Raw genomic sequence first — 22,248 nt, forward strand, 5'->3', positions numbered from 1 at the left:
CAGAGACAGAAACAGACAGAGGAAGACAAAGACAGACACACAGATACAGACACAGACAGACAGACACAGAGACAGAAGGAAGCGTCAGGACACGTCACGATTGGCGAACGCAGCAGGAAAAACAACAACAACAATAACAACAAAAAATCACTATATTTGACGCTGGTAGTGTCTCATGCCGTACAACGTCTGTTTGAATAAAAAAAATAAAGATGCTGTCAGCAGAATCGGTAAGCCGTTTAAATTCTGATCCAGCGTTCACGGGTGATCAGGGTTCGATGCCAAGGAAGCGAGAGAATCGGAGCGCGCTGGTTCGAATCACGGCTCAGCCGCCGATATTTTCTCCCCCTCCACTAGACCTTGAGTGGTGGTCTAGGCGTTAGTCATTCGGATGAGACGATAAACCGAGGTCCCGTGTGCAGCATGCACTTAAAAGACCCCACGGCAACAAACGGGTTGTTCCTGGCAAAATTCTGTTGAAAAATCCACTTCGATAGGAAAAACAAATAAAACTGCACGCAGGAAAAAATACAAAAAAAGGGTGTCGCTGAAGAAAAGCGACGCGCTCTCCCTGGGGAGAGCAGCCCGAATTTCACACAGAGAAATCTGCTGTGATAAAAAGAAATTCAAATACAAATATTTCGGCATGGTACTGTGTGTCCTTGTGAAGGCGGAAGGAGAGGACTGGGCCCCGCCGAAGACTACACACAGTGAAGTTCACTGCCCCGATAGCTGGTTGTAAAAGGCCAAGGGGGTCGTTAGCCTTTTAACTGTTTGAGTCTATACAACGTCTATTTGAATAAGCTTATTTCCAGAAGCATGTAGAAACCTATGAAGTACGCAAACTTTCGATCGGGTAAACACAACAGTAACCCCCGAAAACGGAATATGGCTGCCTAAATGGCGGGGTAAAAGACGGTCATACACGTAAAAGCCCACTCGTGTACATACGAGTGAACATGGGAGTTGCAGCCAGTGAACGAAGAAGAAGAAGAAGAAGAAGAAGAAGAAGAAGAAGAAGAAGAAGAAGAAGAAGAAACACTACAGTAAAATCTTCTTATCAACCAAACTCAAGTCATGAGAGTTTCTTCTGTTACGAACCCCTTTTCTGGGGAAGGAATTGCCGTGGAGGAAGCTGGAAGCAAGAAAAGAAAAGAGAGAAAGAGAGAAAGAAAGAAAGAAAGAAAGAAAGTAGTAGTAGAAGAAAGACACCCATGATAGTACTACCTGAAATCATTCAGTCGTCTCCACACCCCTGACCAACCCACCCACCCTACCGGCCTCGCAATCCCCAAATAAACACCCACTCCCTTCCACCATCCTCCCTCACCCCCAAACTCCACCACACGTCTTTGGGCAGTTCCATGAGATAGGTGTCAAATCCTGGCAGTGGGTATTAAAGACAGCTCTTTGGTCCCTGATGAACCCTTTGGCAGATAAACAGCGTGTCGGGTTACATAATGACGGCTCTCCACAGACACGGGATGCTTCAGAAGGACACGGCCATCTTTGAACGTTTGCCAAAATTGAAGTCACCATGGGACGGGAACTTGGCGGGTATGAGGGTGTTGGGGGGTGGGGGGGGAGGGGAACAAAGGGCAGGGTGGGGTATTGGGGGAGCGGGATTCACACAAGATCGGTGCATGGGCCAACACTACTTCCCTCACCATTTTTGAGCCACCGGAGGTATTTAAGGATGTGTCTCTAAAACAACAACAACAATAAGACAGCAGCAGCAACAACAAGAAGAATGGGGAAAAAAAGAGAGAGGGGTTGGATGACTGGGGAGAAATTCCGATGGTTACCACCAATTACGTTTCTGCTGTGATGTATGTTTCTTCTTTTTTTTCTTGAATGTTTTAAGTGTTCAGAACAGGAATGATAACAGCAGCAGCAGGCGTAGCGACAGCAACGGAAGCAGTTATGATAATCAGCAGTAGTGTGAGTAGCAGTAGCAGGAGAAGTCGAGGAAGTCGGAGGACAAGAAATAGTAGCAGCAACAGAAGCAATTGCAGCAGCAGAAGCAAGCGTATATGAATAATTGTTGATGTTGCATTTGCATTAGTTGCAGTCGAAGCCACTTTTTTTTTTGTTTTTTTTTTTTTGGCATGCCTTCATAATTTCGTCTGACAAACACATACAACTGCAGGATAAAACAAATCTTTCCCATCCGAAAATTATGCATGGATTTTGAATAAAAACAAAGTATTAAGACTTTTTCCCGTGAACCAACAGTAGGAATTGACTCGAGAAAGCCACACTTCATTTTTTTTTTTAAACCTACACAAATTAGGCTAGGTTTCGAAGACGCCTATCTCTAAAATCTAACCCTGGGCATAGCCTACAAGATGGGGTGGCATTTACATCCGTGACACCGGGCCGGTTTGGGCATTATGGGACGGTGGGAGTGTCGTGTTGGGCAGTCTGGGTGCTGCAGTCCCAGTGGATAGGAGCCCTCACACCCACACAGAGAACCGGGTACAGATCAGCAGCTGAAAAAGAAGCGCCAGAGAACACCATGGCCAACCCCCACCCCACGCACAAAGTGAACGGGGTGTCTGCTAACTCTTCCTCTGCTGCACACATGAACGCAAACAGAGGTCAGTATGACGATGTGTCGATAATTTGAGAGAGAGGGGGAAAAAAAAGAAAGAAAAAGAGAGAGAAAAAAAATCGAATTTGAACGACTGAAACGCTAATATCGAATGAATGATTCAATGTTTAGTGAAGTTAAAAAAAAAAAGTTTGGGTATAATGCACAACGTGAATAATGTTAAGACATTTGACTATCTATCATAATATAAACGCCCCCTCCCCCCCCACCCCCACCCCCAAAAAAACATGTCGACAGAGATGAAAAATATTCTCAGCAGTACAACAAACCTATTATTTCTTTGTTTAGTTTCAGCATTTTGCATTTTCCATAGAAATGAAGAAACAGAAAAAATAGAGAGAAAGAAGAAAGAAAGAACAGAAATAAATATGGTTACAATGTTACATATGTGTGTGTGCGTGTGTGTGTGCGTGCGTGTGTGTGTGCGCGCGTGTGTGTGTGTGTGTGCGCGCGCGCGCGCGCGTGTGTGTCGTGTGTGTGCGCGCATATATATTCTTCTTTTTATTGGATGCCTATGCAGCGAATGGAAATCGTTTATTTTTCCCCTTTCTTATAATGAATACTGTTACTGCCACTGCTACTGTTGCTGCTATTTCTACAGCCACTGCTGTTGTTTCCTGTTGCTACAATTACTACTTCTTGTTATACTGCTGCTACTGCTGTTGATGATGCCAATACTATTAGACATACTACGACCATTACTACTGCTGCTACTGCTGCTGCTGCTGCTACTACTACTACTGCTGCTGCTACTAGTACTACTACTACTACTACTACTGCTGCTGCTGCTGCTGCTACTTATGCCACTGCTATTATTACTGTTGCTGCTGCCAGTATCACCTATTTACTAATATACTGAATGTGGATATTAGGAAAGAACATGTTTAGCAAACATTCTTCGATTCCCCGAGGAACAGACTTTTTCACTATGGGGTTCCAACTGCAATGTCAGGAACTCCTTCCATGCTGTAACTGATTATTGTAGGTGTTGATTTTAGTGTTGGTCTTTTTTTCCCTATGCTTTATTTTTGTTGTTATTGTTATTTTCGATATTGTTCTTCTTCTTCTTGTTTTCCTCCTCCTCCTCTTCCACCACCTCCTCCTCCTTCTTGTTCTTGTTCTTCTAATTCTTCTTCTTCTCCTCCTCCTCCTCCTCTTCTTCCTCCTCCTCCTACTACTACTATCACTACTGCTGCTGCTGCTGCTGTTGCTACTACTAGCGCACGTAAAAGAACTCACGGCAACAAAAGGGTTGTTCCTGGCAAAATTCTGTAGAAAAATCCACTTCGATTGGAAAAACAAATAAAACTGCACGCAGGAAAAAAAAAAAAAAGGAAAAAAAAGGGTGGCGCTGTAGTATAGCGACGCGCTCTCCCTGTGGAGAGCAGCCCGAATTTCACACAGAGAAATCTGTTGTGATAAAAAAGAGATACAAATACTACTACCACTGCGACCACTCTTTCTTCTGCTTCTTCTTCTTTTCTATTTCTGTATCAGTTTGTTTTTATATGCTTCTTCTTTTCGTGTTCGTCAGTCTCTAAACCGTTCTCATGGTCGACTTGCATCAGAAATATGGCATTCATCTTGTCAGTTCTCCTTCTTCTTCTTCCGTGTTCCCTGGCCACGCTAGATTTTCAGTCCGGTCAGGACAGCGAAGTCCACGGTCCGTCGCAGGGACCCCACCTGTCCCCACAGTTTCTCCTGGAGCTCCACCGGGCTGGGCCATGCCTGGCGTCTCAGAGCGTCGAAGATGGGGCAGGACTGCAGGATATGGGAGGGGGTCTGTGGGCCTGTGCCACAGAGGGCACTGGTTAGTATTTGATATCATCAGACGGTAGAGGTGGGAGAGGAGCTGACAGTGTCCCGTTCGCAGTCTGAAGATTGTGACCTGTGCCGCTCGCACCAGTTCATGGATGCCGTCCTTTTCGTCTTCCGTCCCGATGTCCAGACGTTGGCGCCATGCTTTCCTGAAGCTGTCTCTCAGTATCTCCTTCTTCTACAACTCGGTGTCAATTTTCTTACATCGTCTTTAGTCAGGACACTTTCAGATGGTGATAGGGTTGGTTCTCTTTCGACTGTCAGTTTGTCTGTCACACATTCTGAATGTGTCGCGTCATAGTTAAGGAGAGAGAGAGAGAGAGAGAGAGAGAGAGAGAGAGAGAGAGAGAGAGAGACACACACATAGGGAACCCGAAGAGACACACGCTCTAGGTCTTTTTCGCTCTTGGTTTCCGACTCGGGTATACCTACTCTCAGTCTAAATAAAATGTCATAAATAAAATGCCCCCCCCCCCCCCTACCCCCTGAAGAGTATTCACAGCTGCAAAGGAGCATTCCTCCAAAACACACAGTACATTTCTAGGGTTGGTTCATTCCAAAAGTCGGGTTGCAAAGCATAGGCTTGCAGTAGAACTAAAGCTTCGTACCCATGGCCACATGACTGTCAAGATCGTTTTGGCTCCTGCAGAATTTTCCAAACGAAGATAAATGTTGTTCTGAAGGCACCACACAATCAGCCTATGCGGATATCTAATATATGTTAGGGATGCTGGTGCCTGTCCTTTCTGTTCTGACCCTGATAAAACAAGGACACAGTCTATAAATCATAAACGTTGATAATTTAAATCCTGTTTAGATTATTGCTTACCGGAAGTGTGTGTGTGTGTGTGTGTGTGTGTGTGTGTGTGTGTGTGTGTGTGTGTGTGTGTGTGTGTGTGTGTGTGTGTGTGTGTGGTTGGTTGGTTGGTTGGTTGGTTGGTAGAATGTGTTTAGTATCTTCTCAAACAAAAGATATAAAAGCAGTCGATTTTCCCATCGTTATGGTTATTATTTGAAGACAACAGGTCAGTCACATATTGAAAGTGAATTATGATACAGAAGAAAACACTTTTTCGCCAAGGACATTGAAGTATCCTAAAATCCGTGAGCGCTTTTTCATATTGTTAAAAAAAACCCAACCAACCCGTACATTGCCGTTCCTGACTGGAACACAGTTAAATGCCCCATTTTTGTATCCATTTTTCTGATCCATCTCCTCATTTTCCTTTCTTTTTCTCCCTTGCCTCTCTTTCCTCTTAATCTCTTCCATCCAGTTTTCTTCCTACTTCACCTCTTCCTTCCTTCCCGCTCATTCTTCTCCTTCGTTTTCTCCTCCCTCCCTCACTTCTTCCTCCTCGTTCTCCTTTCCTTCCCCATCTTCTTCTCCTCCGTCTCTTCTTTCCCCCCACCCCCCTTCATATCAATTTCCTAACTCCTTCTCCTTCTCCCTCTCCATTTCCTTCTTCTCCTTCCTCTTTTCACTTCCTCCTCAATTCTCTCCCTTCCCTCTACTTCTCCTCCTTCCCTCTCCTGTTATCTCCCCTCGTCCATTTCATCCTGTCTCATTATTCTCATCCAGTTCCATACTTCCCCATTCCCATTTCCTTCACTTTCATCCCATTCCCATTTCCTCCACTTTCATCCCATTCCCTTTATTTCCTCCACTTTCATCCCATTCCCATTTCTTTCACTTTCATCCCATTCCCTTTCTTTCCTGCACTTTCATCCCATTCCCTTTCTTTCCTTCACTTTCATCCCATTTCCTTCACTTTCATCCCATTCCCATTTCTTTCACTTTCATCCCATTCCCTTTCTTTCCTGCACTTTCACCCCATTCCCATTTCCTTCACTTTCATCCCATTCCCATTTCCATCACTTTCATCCCATTCCCATTTCCTTCACTTTCATCCCATTCCCTTTTCCTTCACTTTCATCTCATTCCCTTTCTTTCCTCCGCTTTCATCCCATTCCCTTTCTTTCCTTCACTTTCATCCCATTCCCTTTCTTTCCCTCACTTTCATCCCGTTCCTTTCTTTCCTCCACTTTCATCCCATTCCCATTTCCTTCACTTTCATCCCGTTCCCTTTCTTTCCTTCACTTTCATCCCATTTCCTTCACTTTCATCCCATTCCCATTTCCTCCACTTTCATCCCATTCCCTTTCTTTCCTCCACTTTCATCCCATTCCCTTTCTTTCCTTCACTTTCATCCCATTCCCATTTCCTCCACTTTCATCCCATTCCCATTTCCTTCACTTTCATCCCGTTCCCTTTCTTTCCTGCACTTTCATCCCATTCCCTTTCTTTCCTTCACTTTCATCCCATTTCCTTCACTTTCATCCCATTCCCATTTCTTTCACTTTCATCCCATTCCCTTTCTTTCCTGCACTTTCACCCCATTCCCATTTCCTTCACTTTCATCCCATTCCCATTTCCATCACTTTCATCCCATTCCCATTTCCTTCACTTTCATCCCATTCCCTTTTCCTTCACTTTCATCTCATTCCCTTTCTTTCCTCCGCTTTCATCCCATTCCCTTTCTTTCCTTCACTTTCATCCCATTCCCTTTCTTTCCCTCACTTTCATCCCGTTCCTTTCTTTCCTCCACTTTCATCCCATTCCCATTTCCTTCACTTTCATCCCGTTCCCTTTCTTTCCTTCACTTTCATCCCATTTCCTTCACTTTCATCCCATTCCCATTTCCTCCACTTTCATCCCATTCCCTTTCTTTCCTCCACTTTCATCCCATTCCCTTTCTTTCCTTCACTTTCATCCCATTCCCATTTCCTCCACTTTCATCCCATTCCCATTTCCTTCACTTTCATCCCGTTCCCATTTCCTTCACTTTCATCCCGTTCCCTTTCTTTCCTTCACTTTCATCTCATTCCCTTTCTTTCCTCCACTTTCATCCCATTCCCATTTCCTTCACTTTCATCCCATTCCCTTTCTTTCCTTCACTTTCATCCCATTCCCTTTCTTTCCTTCACGTTCATCCCGTTCCCTTTCTTTCCTTCACTTTCATCCCATTCCCTTTCTTTCCTTCACTTTCATCCCATTTCCTTTCTTTCCTTCACGTTCATCCCGTTCCTTTTCTTTCCTTCACTTTCATCTCATTCCCTTTCTTTCCTCCACTTTCATACCATTCCCTTTCTTTCCTTCACTTTCATCCCATTCCCATTTCCTTCATTTTCATTCCATTCCCTTTCTTTCCTCCACTTTCATCCCATTCCCTTTCTTTCCTTCACTTTCATCCCATTCCCATTTCCTTCACTTTCATCCCGTTCCCTTTCTTTCCTTCACTTTCATCCCTTTCCCTTTCTTTCCTTCACTTTCATCCCATTTCCTTCACTTTCATCCCATTCCCATTTCCTCCACTTTCATCCCATTGCCTTTCTTTCCTCCACTTTCATCCCATTCCCTTTCTTTCCTCCACTTTCATCACATTCCCTTTCTTTCCTCCACTTTCATCCCATTCCCTTTCTTTCCTCCACTTTCATCCCATTCCCTTTCTTTCCTTCACTTTCATCCCATTCCCTTTCTTTCCTCCACTTTCATCCCATTCCCTTTCTTTCCTGCACTTTCATCACATTCCCTTTCTTTCCATCTTCTAACCCTCTCCACTCCCCGTCCTCCTTCTTTCCTTTCTTTTCCTCCTCCTTCACATCTTCTCCAACCCCATCCCCACTCCCTCCTTTCTTTTCTTCCTTCTTCCCATCTTCTCCATTTCTCTCCCCCATCCTTTCTTTTCTTCCTTCCTCTCATCTTCTTCAACCCCACCCCCCCACCTCCTTTCTTTTCCCCCTCCTTCCTTTTCATTTCTCCCTCTCCCCATTCTCTCCACACACACCCCCTCTCTTCCCTTCTGTAAAAAAGCATGTTACTTGCTTATCTATTACCCTCGTTAATAAAGATTTTGTCTTGTCTTGTCTTGTCTTGTCTCCATCCTTGCTCATCCTCTCATCTCTCTCCTCCCTTCCTTTCTCTCCTTCTTCTCCCAATCTTCTCCATTTTTCTTCCCCCCCCCCCCATCCCTCACCGTCCTTTCTTTTTCTCCTCCTTCTTCCTTCTCTTTCATTCGTCCTTCTTTCCCTTTCATTCCTCCTTCTCCCTATTCTCTCCACACACCCCTTCCCTTCCCATCCTCACCGCTCCTCCTCCTCCTCCTCCTGCTCTTTCACAGTCCCCCTTTCTCAGGGCCCCTCTCTTTCCTCCCGTTGCAGATCACGACGCCTCCAGCATCGCCCACCTGGCGGCAGAGAAGGCCCGGCGCGGGGAGCACGACACCTCGGTGCCCGTCCGCCTCAAGAGGCTGGAGAATCGGACGGCCCCCAAGGAGCTCCGCGGCTCCTACCCGGGAGGTCCCATGGCCCGGATCGAGAAGGAGATCGAGGAGAAGCAGCGGAGGCTGCGGACCCTGCAGCAGGAAACGGAGCAGCGCGAGCAGGAGAGGAGGCAGCTGAAGGAGAAGGTGACGCAGCTGGAGCGCCTCAACGCCAAGATTGAGAAGGAGAAGGACCAGAAGCAGATCAAACTGACGGAGCTGCAGAAGCTGGTCTCGCAGCGAGAGGTGGAGCGGCGCGAGCTGGAGCAGCGGGTCACCCGCCTGGAGGTGCAGAACACACGCATCGAGGAAGAGAAGGGCATCAAGGAGGAGAAGCTGGTGGCCCTGGAGAAAGAGATCAGCCAGAGGGAGCGGGAGAAGACGGAGCTCAAGGAGAAAGTCAGCAGCCTCCAGCGGCAGAACAAAGAAGCCACAGAGAGTCAGGAGGAGAAGGAACAGAAGCTGAAGACGCTGGAACAGGAGATCGCCAGCAGGGAGTCTGAAAGCCAGCACCTCAAGCACAAAGTTTCCAGCCTGGAAACCGTCACGGTCAAGATTGAACACGAAAAAGAGGAAAAACAGAAGAAGCTTTCCCAGCTGCAAGAAATCGTACACAAGAGAGAAGCAGAGAGGAGAGCTCTGGAGGAAAAGGTCGCCATGCTGGAGCGGCACAACAAGAAAGTAGAGAAAGAAAAGAAAGAAAAGGAGGCCAAGCTGAAAGAAATGGAAATAGAGAAGTCTCAGAAAGAAAACAAAGAAACGAGCAAGGCACAGGACTCCACAGACTCAGCGGGTCAGCCAAAGCAGGAGGTGGACAAGGCCATGGCGGAGAAGCTGGAGAAGCTGAAGCAGCTGGAAGCCGCGATCGCCCAGCGGGAGGCGGAGAGCGAGGCTCTCAAGCACAAGGTGGAGTCACTGGAGAAACGCAACGCGGAGATGGACGAGGAGAAGGAGATGAAGCACCGCAAGCTGACGGAGCTGCAGTACGCCGTGGTGAGGAGGGAGGCGGAGAACTACGAACTGAAGCAGAAACTGGTGCAGCTGGAGAGCATCAAGGAGAAGATCCTGACGGAGATGACACAGCGCGAGGACAAGCTGCTGGAGCTGGAGCGGCAGGTGGCGGAGGGCCGGAGCAAGTCGGAGCAGCTGGAGCAGAAGATGAAGACTCTGGAGCGGTCCAGCCACGCCAGCAAGGTGCAGGAGGAGCGCGCCATCCTGGCCCTCAGCCAGGTCATCCAGACCCAGGCCAGGTCCATCATCACGCAGGAGGAGGCTGGTGGCAAGGGGCCCGAACAAACCTCTCTCAGCAACAACCCGCCAGCGTCCACAGATCACACAGACTCTTCAGTCACTGATACGTCCCTCACAGCGAAATGTCCCGAACCGGAAGCATCCACAAACGCAGAACTGCACAGCAGCGATAACGTCTCCAACAGTAAGCCTGTTCTCCCTACGACTACTCCAGTGACGTCAGCAGAAGCTGTCGCCGACCTCACACCAACACACGCTGAATCAGAACCCTCCTCAAAGCCCGACGCCCAGAGTCAGACAGCACTGAAGCTGGACGTTTCCGGAGAAGTGGACCACCAATCTGACGAGCCCCTGCCTGATCCCCCCTCCCCCACTTCACTGCTCACTCCCCCTCCTGTCCTCTCACCACTGCCCTACATCGCAGAGAGCTACCCGCTGAAGCACAAACTGAACCAGCAGCTGATGAACAGACAGAAACAGGAACAAGAGCAAGACAGTGCAGAACAGAAGGAGAAGGCAGCTTCAGAAAAAGCACCGGCCCCAGCAGAGAGCACCGAGGAAGCCAGTCAGACCAACGAGAAAACAGAACGTCCTGAAGAAACCAAGAAGGTTGAAGACGTACATGAACACATCGAAGAAGCCGAAAACACAGAAGATAAAGTCGACGGTCCCCAAGCAGTAAGCCAGACGAAGGAAGCGGAGAGGAGTGATGATAAACCAGAGAGTCCCCAAGAAATCAGTCAGGCCAAGGACGGGCCCCAGGCAGTAAGCCAGACGAAGGAAGCGGAGAAGGGTGACGACAAGGTACACAGTCCTCAAGAAGTCAGTAAGTCCAAGGACTCACAAAGCCATCATGAAGAAGCAGGAGCGATCACAAGCAGCGTCACCAAGACGACAGAGACCGAGCAGACAAGCAACACACAGGAAGAATCCCACAATCACCCAGCAGATGTCCCACAGCCAACAGAAGACTCAAAACAAGCTCCGCTGCCTGACACTAACATGGGAGATCTGCCTGCTCCCATCCCACAGGCATCAGCTGGTGAAGTAGAAAGAGAAGAGAACTGTCCGATAACCCAGGAAGAAATCACGAGAACCAAACAGAAGCTGGAAGAGCTGGAGAAGGAAGTGGTGCTGAAAAAGGCGGAAACAGAGTACCTTAGAAAGTCTGTAGAAGACCTCCTGTCCCTGATGGAGGCAGCCGAAGACGAAGAAGACGACGACGGCGGCGAGAAGCGCAGAACTCAACCCGAAGACAAAGACTCTTCCGACTCGGAAGAATCTGACGGGTTTGTGGAGATAGACCCCCGCGATCTTCAACCGGCGAGACCCAGAGGAGGGAACCGGGTCCCCAGCCAGAACCGAGCCCCTGAATCATGCCAGGTGGACGGAGTCCCAGCAGAGGGGGACACAGAAGTGGAACAGACCCCAGAGGAGCTGGAGGAGATCAGGCGCAAGCTGTCCGAGTTGGAGCAGGAGGTGAGCGTGAGGAAGGCGGAGTCGGACCGCCTGAAGAGGACAGTGGAGGACCTGGACCTGCAGAAGATGGTGGCCACCGAGGAGAAGAAGCTGACGGAGCAGAAGCTGCACGACCTGCAGAGGTCCGAGGTGCAGCTCAAGAAGCAGCTGACGGTGATGCAGGTCAAGGCCACCACCTCGGAAGGGGAGGATGCCCACAAAGACGACAAAAACAACGATGCCAACAAGAACAACGACGCCCCCAACGATGAGAACAAAGACGGCAATCCATGTGCAGAGGAGAGGACTGAGGAGGAGAACATGACGAATGAGGAGAGAGCTGACGCAGCTGACGAGGAGCCCATGAACGCCGCAGAGAAGAAAACCCTCAGTGACGCCATCGTTTACTGAACACTGCTCCTTAGCGGCTGCAATGACTTTTTGGTTTGTTTGTTTGCTCCAATACATTGCCTGTACAATAATACTATATACGTGTTCGAGAATGACAATGACCATCAGAACAGCAGAGGAGGTAACTGCTGCCCCGACCATCTGGGCTAGAATTCGATTATAGTGGAGAGTGTCTTGCCCAAGTTACATCCCCAATCTCTCGGCCATAGGGCTTTAGGAAAGTCAGAGTTGGGATGGTTCCCAAAGGCCAACTTGCCTCCATTATATACAGTCTGCAAGATAACCAACAGAGTCTGTGAGGTGGTATGTAAATTGTAGCTTTGCAAAGAACTGAAGGAGCCCATAACTTGAACAATGAGCGCCATACAACGAAACACCGAAACACCTCTCAGCTTCTGAATCTCTCAGTTATGAATGATCAGTGTGACCCTAATTAAACACTGTCCAGCAGAGGAAGACAGCTGTGAAGCAGAAGCTGACTTTTTGTGTCTTGATGACATGTTCTTTTCATATTTAATGTATTTCATTCAGAATTTCAGGAATTGAATGTTTGGTTTGTGCATGTGAGCGAAGACCAGTACACACACACACACACACACACACACACACACACACACAACACACGAAAGAGCGCACGCGGGCGTACATGCTTCCACCCACCTACCCACCAACTCCTCCCCCCGCCACACCCCCCACCCACACCATTCATTCATTCATTCATTCATTCATTCACATACACCTCCAGAATGTTGTTAGATTCAAGTCCCATGTATACTGCACTGAATCTCAGGCTCAAAATATGACCGCTGACATTCTAAACGGCTGTAAAAAGTGATGTGGTGTATTTTTCATTTTGTTTCATTTTTTTTCCCTTTATACATGTGTCTATTGTTGTTTGTAGTTGCCGTTCGGTTACCATTATTGTTATGCTATTGCTCATTGGTACACAGAGAAGTTACTTCCCTGTATTCCATGTAGGCCTGTTTTTGCTATGACGTGAATATAGTCACCCAATCAATCAATCAGTCATCAATCAATCAACCAGTCAGTCAAATGGTCATTCGTTCATTCATTCAATCAGTCGCTCACTCCCTCACTCAGTTACAAAACAACTTATAAAAATGTTTTAAAAAAAATGATGTAGTTACTTCAAAGATACACACACACACACACACACACACACACACACACACACACACACACACACACACACACACATATATATATATATATATATATATATATATCATCTGTTATATACATATATTTATTATATCACTGTGCTATTGGTGGTATGAGAGGTTTGATTTCTTGTTCTCTCTCCCCTTCCTTTAACCTCATCTCACTCTCATTCCCACTCTCATCTTCAATCATTTCACACACTCTTATTCAGCTGCATCACTTCTCGTACCGTATCGAACACCCACTATATCAATATATTCTACTGACGTGCGCTGTATTGTAATCAGAGTGCCCGGACAAGGCGAATGTATCCACTTCCGTAGTGTGTTATGTTTGTATTCGTTTTATTGTTTTTGTTTGCTGTTTCTTTTTCCTCTTTTTTTTTTTCATCACAAAACAAAAGTCCTGTTGACAGGTTTTCTAAATTGTTGGTGATGGGTAACCTTTTCTCCCCCTTGTATACTGACCGATGATTTAAAAAAAAAAAAAATCAGCATTTTTATTCCCTTTTTTCCCCCTTCTCATTATGAACACGTATGTGTGCTGCGACTGGAGAGGTTTTGAGGAGAGAAAACATAGCAACACTAAAATCATATGAATAAAAAATGAATACAAGGAAAAAGAAAAGGATTTAGAGAGAATGATGTCGACATGAGGAAGAGCGATATGAGAGAAGGAGGAGAAGGAAGAAGTGGAGGTGGGTAGACGAAGAAGAAGAAGAAGAAGAAGAAGAAGAGGACCGTGGTGGAGGGGGTTGGGGGGGGGGGGGTAGGGGTTGGGGGTTGGAGGAAGACAAGTATGAGACATTCCTGACTGAAAAGAAATAAGCCAAGAAGTGAAGCCGATACCTAATTTCCCAGTCCTCAAATCACCCCCCCTGGCTAACCCCCCCCCCCCCCTGCCCTCCCCCTTTTTTTCCTGGGATGAACGGACCAGAATTATTCCAATGATACTTATTAATTGATTTTGATTCTATTTATTTATTTATTTACTTATTTCTTGTTTTTTAAATTTTTAATGTATGTACTTATTTATTCATCTATTTTACATTTTCGAAACAAGAATTTTATTTATCGAATCATTTCATTATTTGGTTATTTACTTATGTACTTATTGATTTATCTATTGATTTGCGCATTCATTCAATAGCTGTTTCAACACACCATTGCATTGCTTTCGACCCATGCTTACCCGGGTTATTCTTTTTATGTCAAAAAGCTAGCAACTGTTTATTAAATTTTGGACATGCTATTAAAGGCTGTTTAACACCACAGGGCTGTTTTGTGTCTGCGGTACGGAAGTTGAACGTGTTTTGTCTTTGGACTGTTGCGTTCAGATAGAATAGAATAGAATAGAATATGCCTTTATTACCAAGTGTACCGAGGTCACAAGGAATATTGGGGGAGGGGGGCGGGGGGGTTAGTACATAACAAGATACGAACATAAATCGAAAATCACACACACACACACACACACACACACACACACACACACACACACACACACACACACACACAGAGAGAGAGAGTCGGAATTGATACTCAAGTAATTGTTGGAATTGAAAATACAATAGAAATTAATTTAGGGAGAGGGAGGAAAAGAAGTGGGGAGGGAGGAGGGACGGGGAGCGGGGGGCGGAGAAAGATGGGGTGTAAAGAAATGTAGACTTCAAAACCATCATTTGTTGGCATGACTCTGCCTCATGCATGCATACAGCTGCTTGTTAAAACATCTGGATTTTTTTTCTGAATTTCTTCCTGTCCAGGGTATTTTTGCAGTCAGAAAGGAAAAGAAAATATACTTTTTTTCTGACTCTAGCCGGAACATGAGACAAAAAAAAAGGATATTATTTTCTTTTTTTTTTGTTTGTTTTGTATTGGTTTGGTTTTATTTAAGTTCCTCACCAGCTATAGATTACATCTCAGTCGTCTTTTCAGCCAGTTCAAACGTTTTGGAGATAAAAACAACTAAATCCAGCATATATATGCAGTGGGGCTTTTATTTTGTCAGTAACCGCTAAACACCACCACCGCCACCATGACCACCTCTTTAAAAACAACAAAACAAGCACACAAAGAAACAAACAAAAAATGTCCGAAAAAAACAAATAAATAAAAACCTTTGACATTCCTGTAACTCCATCCCCACACCCTTCCCATCCCCCAACCCCCATCATCAACATCTATCCCAGTTCACAAATGTAAGCTTTCATAAAGTTCTCCCAGGTTTGTATCAGTCTGATTTAGTCAAACCAAGCTAGCTGTACACGAGTAATACGGGAGTGAAATACAGGCTTAATAGAAAGTTAAGGACAACTTTATATAAAAACAACAACAAAAAAAACAGGTATGTTTCACAAGATGTTAAAACGCACAGAAGAGGTGACTTAACCAAATCATGCAGACGGTTTGCCTCTCATCGAATATAACAAGTAACCGTATCAGACACACGTGCAACACAAACAACTTGAAAAATGCGCTTGATAAATCGATGGTTCAGTCAATAATTTACACACTTACTCAGTGATTTATGAAAATTGTGGCAGTTTTTTGTGAAGAAAGAGAAACGAAACGAAATGAAACGAAAGTTATATTCAGTTTAGGACACAGGCCCTTCTGAAGGGGGTCCAAATACAAATACGACATTTATAACGAACAAAAGACTAAAGGATGTACAAGCAAAAAATGACTCGACAACTTCTTTAGGAACTGCAATCAGTGTCATAGCCAAAGTATTCGGAAACAAATATCTTATTCTTTAACAACATCAGAGAGACAGAGAGAGAGAGAGAGAGAGAGAGAGAGAGAGAGAGAGAGAGAGAGAGAGAGAGAGAGAGAGAGAGAGAGAGAGAGAGAGAGAACGTGCAAAAAAGCACCTCAGATTATGAGTGCTGCTCATTTCAATGGCTGTATACACTGCTGTTGGCCAATAATTCAGCATCATTGCATAAAGCTCCCAAGCAGAAAACCACGTAAGTTCCCACTTGGTTTCTTAACTCTTTATTTTGTGAACCCTATAATTAGGGTTCTTTTCTTTCTTTATTCTATTTTTCGTTGAATGTCCTGAACGCGGGTAAATCCATCGGATGGCTTGGCAGTGTTAGTTATACAGGACAGCGATAGGGCGATACTGACTGACAGATGGTATTATTGGCTTCAGGATTGTTTAATTATTGCCCGGTGGTGGCGGAATTCAGTGCTGGACGAAAATAGGTGAGATCGATTGTGTGTGTGTGTGTGTGTGTGTGTGTGTGTGTGTGTGTGTGTGTGTGTGTGTGTTTTCATACTTTTCATGTTTCCACACGCTTGCTAGGTGCGTTGGTACCCTCGCCGACTAATTCCCACGTCTCAGTCTGTATGTCTGTCTGTGTGCCTGTCTGTATCTTGTTCGGTTTTTTGTTAAGTATAGTAGGAAGGGGAGGAGAAGAAAACATCACCAATTGGGAGAACACACACACACACACACACACACACACACACACACACACACACACACACACACACACACACACACACACACACACACACACACACACACACACAAACAAGGAAACCCCTCCTACCCTATCTTTAGCCCGGTCCCCTCCCAAACATGAAACAGAATGTTCGCCATAACTTAGTCTTTAAAGCGAAACAGACATAACAAAAGCATAAAAGAACCCAAAGCAAACCAATATGGAACAAAAACAATCCTGACAAGATGTAAAAGTGGAAGTCTTCCAAAGAAGTAATCGACCGGCCGACCGACCGACAGACAGACAGAGAGAGAGAGAAACAGAGACAGAAGTTGATGCAGAAACAGAGATATACAGTTACTGAGACAGGCTGAGACAGATATACAGAGATAGGGAGACGTCCAGAGACACACAGCATCGAAAAAGGGCGAAGGGAGCTAACCTGATCCAGACAGTATAAGGTAGAAGTTATCGGCCATGTGTCCTTCCCGAATGATGATCCGCCTCGCTTCAAAACTGCAAACAAGCCAAGGGTTTATGTGAATCACACACACACACACACACATGCACACGTACGCACATACACATACACACACGCACACGCCCACAAAGGCACACACACACACACGCGCGCGCACGCGCTCACACACACACACACACACACACACACAGCACACACACATACACACACACACACACACGCACAAGCAAGTACGCACACACACACACACACACACACACACACACACACACACACACCACAGCACAGCACACACACACACACACACACACACACACACACACACACACAACCCACCCACCCAAGAGATCACCCAAGAGTACGCCCCTCACCCCTCCACACACACACACACACACACACACACACACATACACACACCAAACATATATGATTATAAACTTACTTCTCATACCAACCGACCCTCACCAGGGCCTCTTGCATGGCGATCGGGAATTCCCCGAACTCGGGAACTGCCTGACTCAGAGAGACGAGGGCCACGTGCCTCTGCTCGTCCGAGCGCGTGCCTGGGGCCATGGACAGGATGGCCTTGGCTTCGTTGCTCACCTGGATCTGGTGAGGTATGAGGGACCAAAGATAAAAACGACAACAAAAGAGTTAATGATAATTTTCAGGATAAAATGGTGTGTCTTGTCTAGCTCAAAACATTCTTCTTCTCCTCTACGTTTGGTTGTTTTTTTGTTTGTTTGTTTTTTTTAAATTTTTTTATAGATTTTTGTTCTTGTTTGTTAGTTTTTGTTTTGTATGTTTCGGAAACCTTTTCCTCTTTCAAAATGAGCTATGATTATATTGAAGCTGACCAGTCGTCTGTTGTGCATCGTTCATAGTTTGATCTCTCTAACACCCAGAATACCTCTCTGTGTCTGTGTTTTGTCTCTGCCTGTCTGTCTGTCTCTCCCACTCGCTCTCACTTCCATTCTGCCTAGTCTATTTTTAGTTCACTCTCACGTGTTTACTGCTCTTTCAGCTTTGTTTTCTTTCTCAGTCTCACCCCAGTCCTCCCCCGCACCCCCCGTCACAGTGAAAATGTTGGAATTATTGTATGGTTGTATTTCATATCTGGTGGAATGTTGGCTGTGTATTTGATTTCTTCTTCTACATGTTCTTCTTTGTTTTCTTCTTCTTCTTCTTCTTCTTCTCCTTCTCCTTCTTCTTCTCTTTCTTCTTCTTCTTCTTCTTTTTCTTCTCCTTCTTCTTCTTTTTCTTCTTCTCCTTCTTCTTCTTCTTCTCCTTCTTCTTCTTTTTCTTCTCCTTCTTCTTCTTCTTCTTCTTCTTCTGCTCCTCCTCTCCAGCTCCTCCATTCCCTCCTTCATCTCCTCCTCCTTCTTCAACTACTACTACTACTACTATTTTGTCGTCGTCATCATCGTCGTCGTCGTCGCCCCTTCCTCCTCTTTCTTCTCATTATCTTTATCATTATTCGTTGCCAGAAACGACAGTACAGAAAGGACAAAGAAAAGGTGAAAGGACGTGACCTCTGACCTCTCTCCTGGCCCGGAAGGAGTAGACGTCAAAGGTGATGCCGAACATTCCGTAAGCTTTTCTGGAGGCCCGGATGTCATCCTCGTCAATCCACGTGGAAGGCTCGGTGCCTTTGCCTTTGTCCCTGATACAACCAATCAAAACAAGTCATACTTCTGCCCTCAGCCCAATCCCCAGCCCAACCCCTGCTGCCACTCGATCCCTTCTTAGCAGAGCACAACAAATGAACAAGAAAAAAAAAATCAGCAGAAAGAAATACATCTGTGTGTGTGTGTGTGTGTGTGTGTGTGTGTGTGTGTGTGTGTGTGCTTCTGTGTGTGTGTGTGTGTGTGTGTGTGTGTGTGTGCTTCTGTGTGTGTGTGTGTGTGTGTGCTTCTCTGTGTGTGTGTGTGTGTGTGTGTGTGTGTATGTCTCTCTCTCTCTCTCTGTATGTTTCTGTGTGTGTGTGTGTGTGTGTGTGTGTGTGTGTGTGTTTCTGTGTGTGCTTCTGTGTGTGCGCTTCTGTGTGTGCTTCTGTGTGTGCGTGCGTGCGTGCAATCATAAAAGTGCCAACATGTTGAATGTGACCACACTACCTGCTCAGTTTGACTGTCTTCAACAGGGCAATCAGTGTCCGAACTGCTCGCCGAAACCGCACCAAGGGCTGCAACATAATATAACAGTGATAATAAGAACAATGATGAGGATGAAAATGATGATGATAATCATGATCATGATAATGATCATATCTTTTATAGTCATCAAGCTGATGATGGCGACAAGAAAGTAGAAGCTTTTCAGTGTGTGTTTTTGTTTCGTATAAGACAATATATTTGAATTAAGCAACGTTTTTTAAAAAAAATCTAATTTGAGCAATTTTGTGCTTCAAAGACGCCAGGTTGTTGTATTATTGGACATTTAGCAGTGGAGAGTGTTTTATCCAGTCATAATCCTGGTAGCATAATATATTGGAAACAGATACTAAACCTTCGTTTCACAATGCATATTGAGCCTGGAATACGCCAGTTCGCGAAAGCCAGTGATTCAAAATTCGGGGAAAAAAAGTGTAAGATGAAAACAGAAAAGAGAAAAAATCGTTTACACACACACACACACACACACACACACACACACACACACACACACACAAACGTGAACGATCACGCTAAAAATAGGAAACACACAAAAGCGGTGTGTAGCGCAATTTTTTATGCTCATTTTATTTTACAGGTTTTGTCAAGGAGGCGTCAATGCTAGCAGACTGATCCATGTACTGTATTACAGCTGCTTTCGATAGAAAGAAAGAAAGAAAGAAAGAAAATTACATAAAGATGGATGTATCAGAGAGCGATATTTTCTGCACACGTGCACACTCTGTTCTGTAACGTTCCGTATAACCCTTAGCGACCACATGGCCGATCCGTGTTTATATCATTTGTTGGAGTGAACATTTTCTTCATGTTCTCTCTCTCTCTCTCTCTCTCTCTCTCTCTCTCTCATATATATATATATATATATATATATATAGAGAGAGAGAGAGAGAGAGAGAGAGAGAGAGAGAGATATCGTAATGGACATTGAGGTCATTCTAGGCTAGCTAAAACTGACGACCGGGGGTAATTTTTTTCTCATAATCAAAACAGGCTATCAAAGTTAAGCAGAATCACCCCCACCCCCAAACCCCTTGTTTGTTTCCGTTGATCTACATATAGTGTGGAGGTGGATTCGGTAAAGGCTAGCACAGAACGACCCCTTTTGCGTTTCCAATGGCTCTGTTTTAACCCGAAACAAGGGGTTAGTTTTCAACAAAAGGGGTCGATCTAGACACGTCACAAATGACGCAGTAAGCCTTTCGAGACAATCCCAGCACAACAGCACAACATGTCATACACTACCACATCCAACGCCTTTCTTAAGGTGTGGGTGGGTGGGTGGTTCGAAGGGTGGGTGCAGAGAGAGTGGGGGGACGGAGAGAACGCTGAACGACTTTACTGACTCAGGCCAACAGCCCCTATCACGACATTTGTGAGAATATACATTAAAAAGAAAAAGAAAAAAGAAAAGCCACATGTCCATTATATTCAGCCGTCATACAGACAGACGCACACCCACACACACACACACACACACACACACACACACACACACACACACACACACACACCTTTCACACGACAAACAACAATCCAAACATACACTTTGTCATACTCATCCATTCACATACTCACGTTCTAATAATACCTGCCTACCCCACACGCACATCCTTACACAAAATCATTCACACTCTCCTACACACACCACAGTGTGCGTACATGAGGGGATTGAGAGAGAGAGAGAGAGAGAGAGAGAGAGAGAGAGAGAGAGAGAGAGAGAGATTCGGATGATTTATTCATATAGGCCATTGCCCCTCATGAAGGGGTGCAGTATACAACATTATTAAACATGCAAGTGCACAAGGCGAAACAATCATCAAAGGAGTTATGATATCATTATTGATCTTAACTTAAATGCTTTATATATGTAAATGGACAAATTCTTTACAATTCTTTCTTTATTAGATGCCATCAAAAGACTTAGCCGAAACTGATTTGGAAACTTAAAATACTTTCGTGGAATATACTGTTCTCTTAATTTACTTAACTCTCTCCATACGAACGGCGAAAGAGACGACGTTAACAGCGTTTCACCCCAATTACCATCATCAAAATATTGCAAGCGGAAGGCTCTTATACTGAAGAGGTGAATGTTGACAAAGAATACCACAATTCTGACGACGGAAACTAAAGGTTGGGTCATTCAGACACCCACTGGACATCCGAGGGGTCTGTGTAGAGGAGAAGAGAGGACTGGCCGTACTGAGTGAGTTAAAGCAGGACAACATAAAATAAAGTGTAACTCATCTTCAACACCACTTCTACACAGAGGGCAATTCAACTCATCCACAGTATGCTTTCTGTACCGATAATAATGTTGAGCAATTTCTGAAATACCTAATCTAAATCTTGCCATTATGAATTTTAAATGTTTGTCTAAGCTAATTTGCAAGTACGTTTTCACTACATGATTAGTACAAAATGTTCTGTACATTTCAAACCGGTCGCTGTCTTCCTTATGTGAGTTCCATTCCTGCCACCTGCAAACAATCAATCTTTCTTTAAATTCAATGAGAAACTGTTTAATTTCCTGGACACCTTGATTCATCCATACATATCCAAAACCATATTGGTATAATTTACATCGAATATTTGACGCCCAATTTCTTTTACCTTTTTCATCTAAATCATGTAACATCCTATAGGCTTTACGTGGCAGTCTATGATTATCCATTCTCGTTAACTTCAACCAGTACCGAATACAACGTATCGTAGAATTTATATAAATTGGATATCTATTAGTTTCGCCATATACAAGATCATTGGGCGTTCGCATTTCAATCCCCAGAAACTTTTTTTAAAGCAAATAAGTGTACTTTTTTTAATATGGCATGCTGAAGTATCAAGGCCCCAAAGTTCTGCACCATACTGGACAATGGGTTGAACCTGTAAATCAAATAACTTGAGAAACAAAGAGAGAGAGAGAGAGAGAGAGAGAGAGAGAGAGAGAGAGAGAAACATGAAGAAAATGTTCACTCCAACAAATGATATATACACGGATCGGCCATGTGGTCGCTAAGGGTTATACGGAACGTTACAGAACAGAGTGTGCACGTGTGCAGAAAATACCGCTCTCTGATGCATCCATC

General features: G+C 45.0%; 2 protein-coding genes across 4 annotated transcripts in view; one reads left to right on the plus strand and one right to left on the minus strand.

Moving 5' to 3' along the window:
• Positions 1–22,248, minus strand: part of LOC143299202 (cyclic nucleotide-binding domain-containing protein 2-like) — a 44,975-nt gene that overhangs the window by 13,229 nt on the left and 9,498 nt on the right. For all 3 annotated transcript variants that reach the window (XM_076612384.1, XM_076612383.1, XM_076612385.1), the window contains exons 3-6: positions 19,103–19,170; positions 18,528–18,651; positions 17,431–17,597; positions 16,950–17,023 (exon numbers count right to left, since the gene is read on the minus strand). In XM_076612384.1, the coding sequence (XP_076468499.1) occupies positions 16,950–17,023; positions 17,431–17,597; positions 18,528–18,651; positions 19,103–19,170 (433 nt within the window). The remainder of the gene's footprint in view (positions 1–16,949; positions 17,024–17,430; positions 17,598–18,527; positions 18,652–19,102; positions 19,171–22,248) is intronic.
• LOC143299201 (uncharacterized) lies at positions 2,452–13,643 on the plus strand. The gene is made up of 2 exons (XM_076612382.1): positions 2,452–2,600; positions 8,651–13,643. Exons 1-2 carry the CDS (start codon positions 2,519–2,521, stop codon positions 11,869–11,871), a joined length of 3,303 nt encoding a protein of 1,100 aa, XP_076468497.1. The 5' UTR covers positions 2,452–2,518; the 3' UTR covers positions 11,872–13,643.

Source organism: Babylonia areolata, chromosome 24 (genome assembly GCF_041734735.1).
Source record: "Babylonia areolata isolate BAREFJ2019XMU chromosome 24, ASM4173473v1, whole genome shotgun sequence".
In the NCBI taxonomy this organism is placed as follows: domain Eukaryota; kingdom Metazoa; phylum Mollusca; class Gastropoda; order Neogastropoda; family Buccinidae; genus Babylonia; species Babylonia areolata.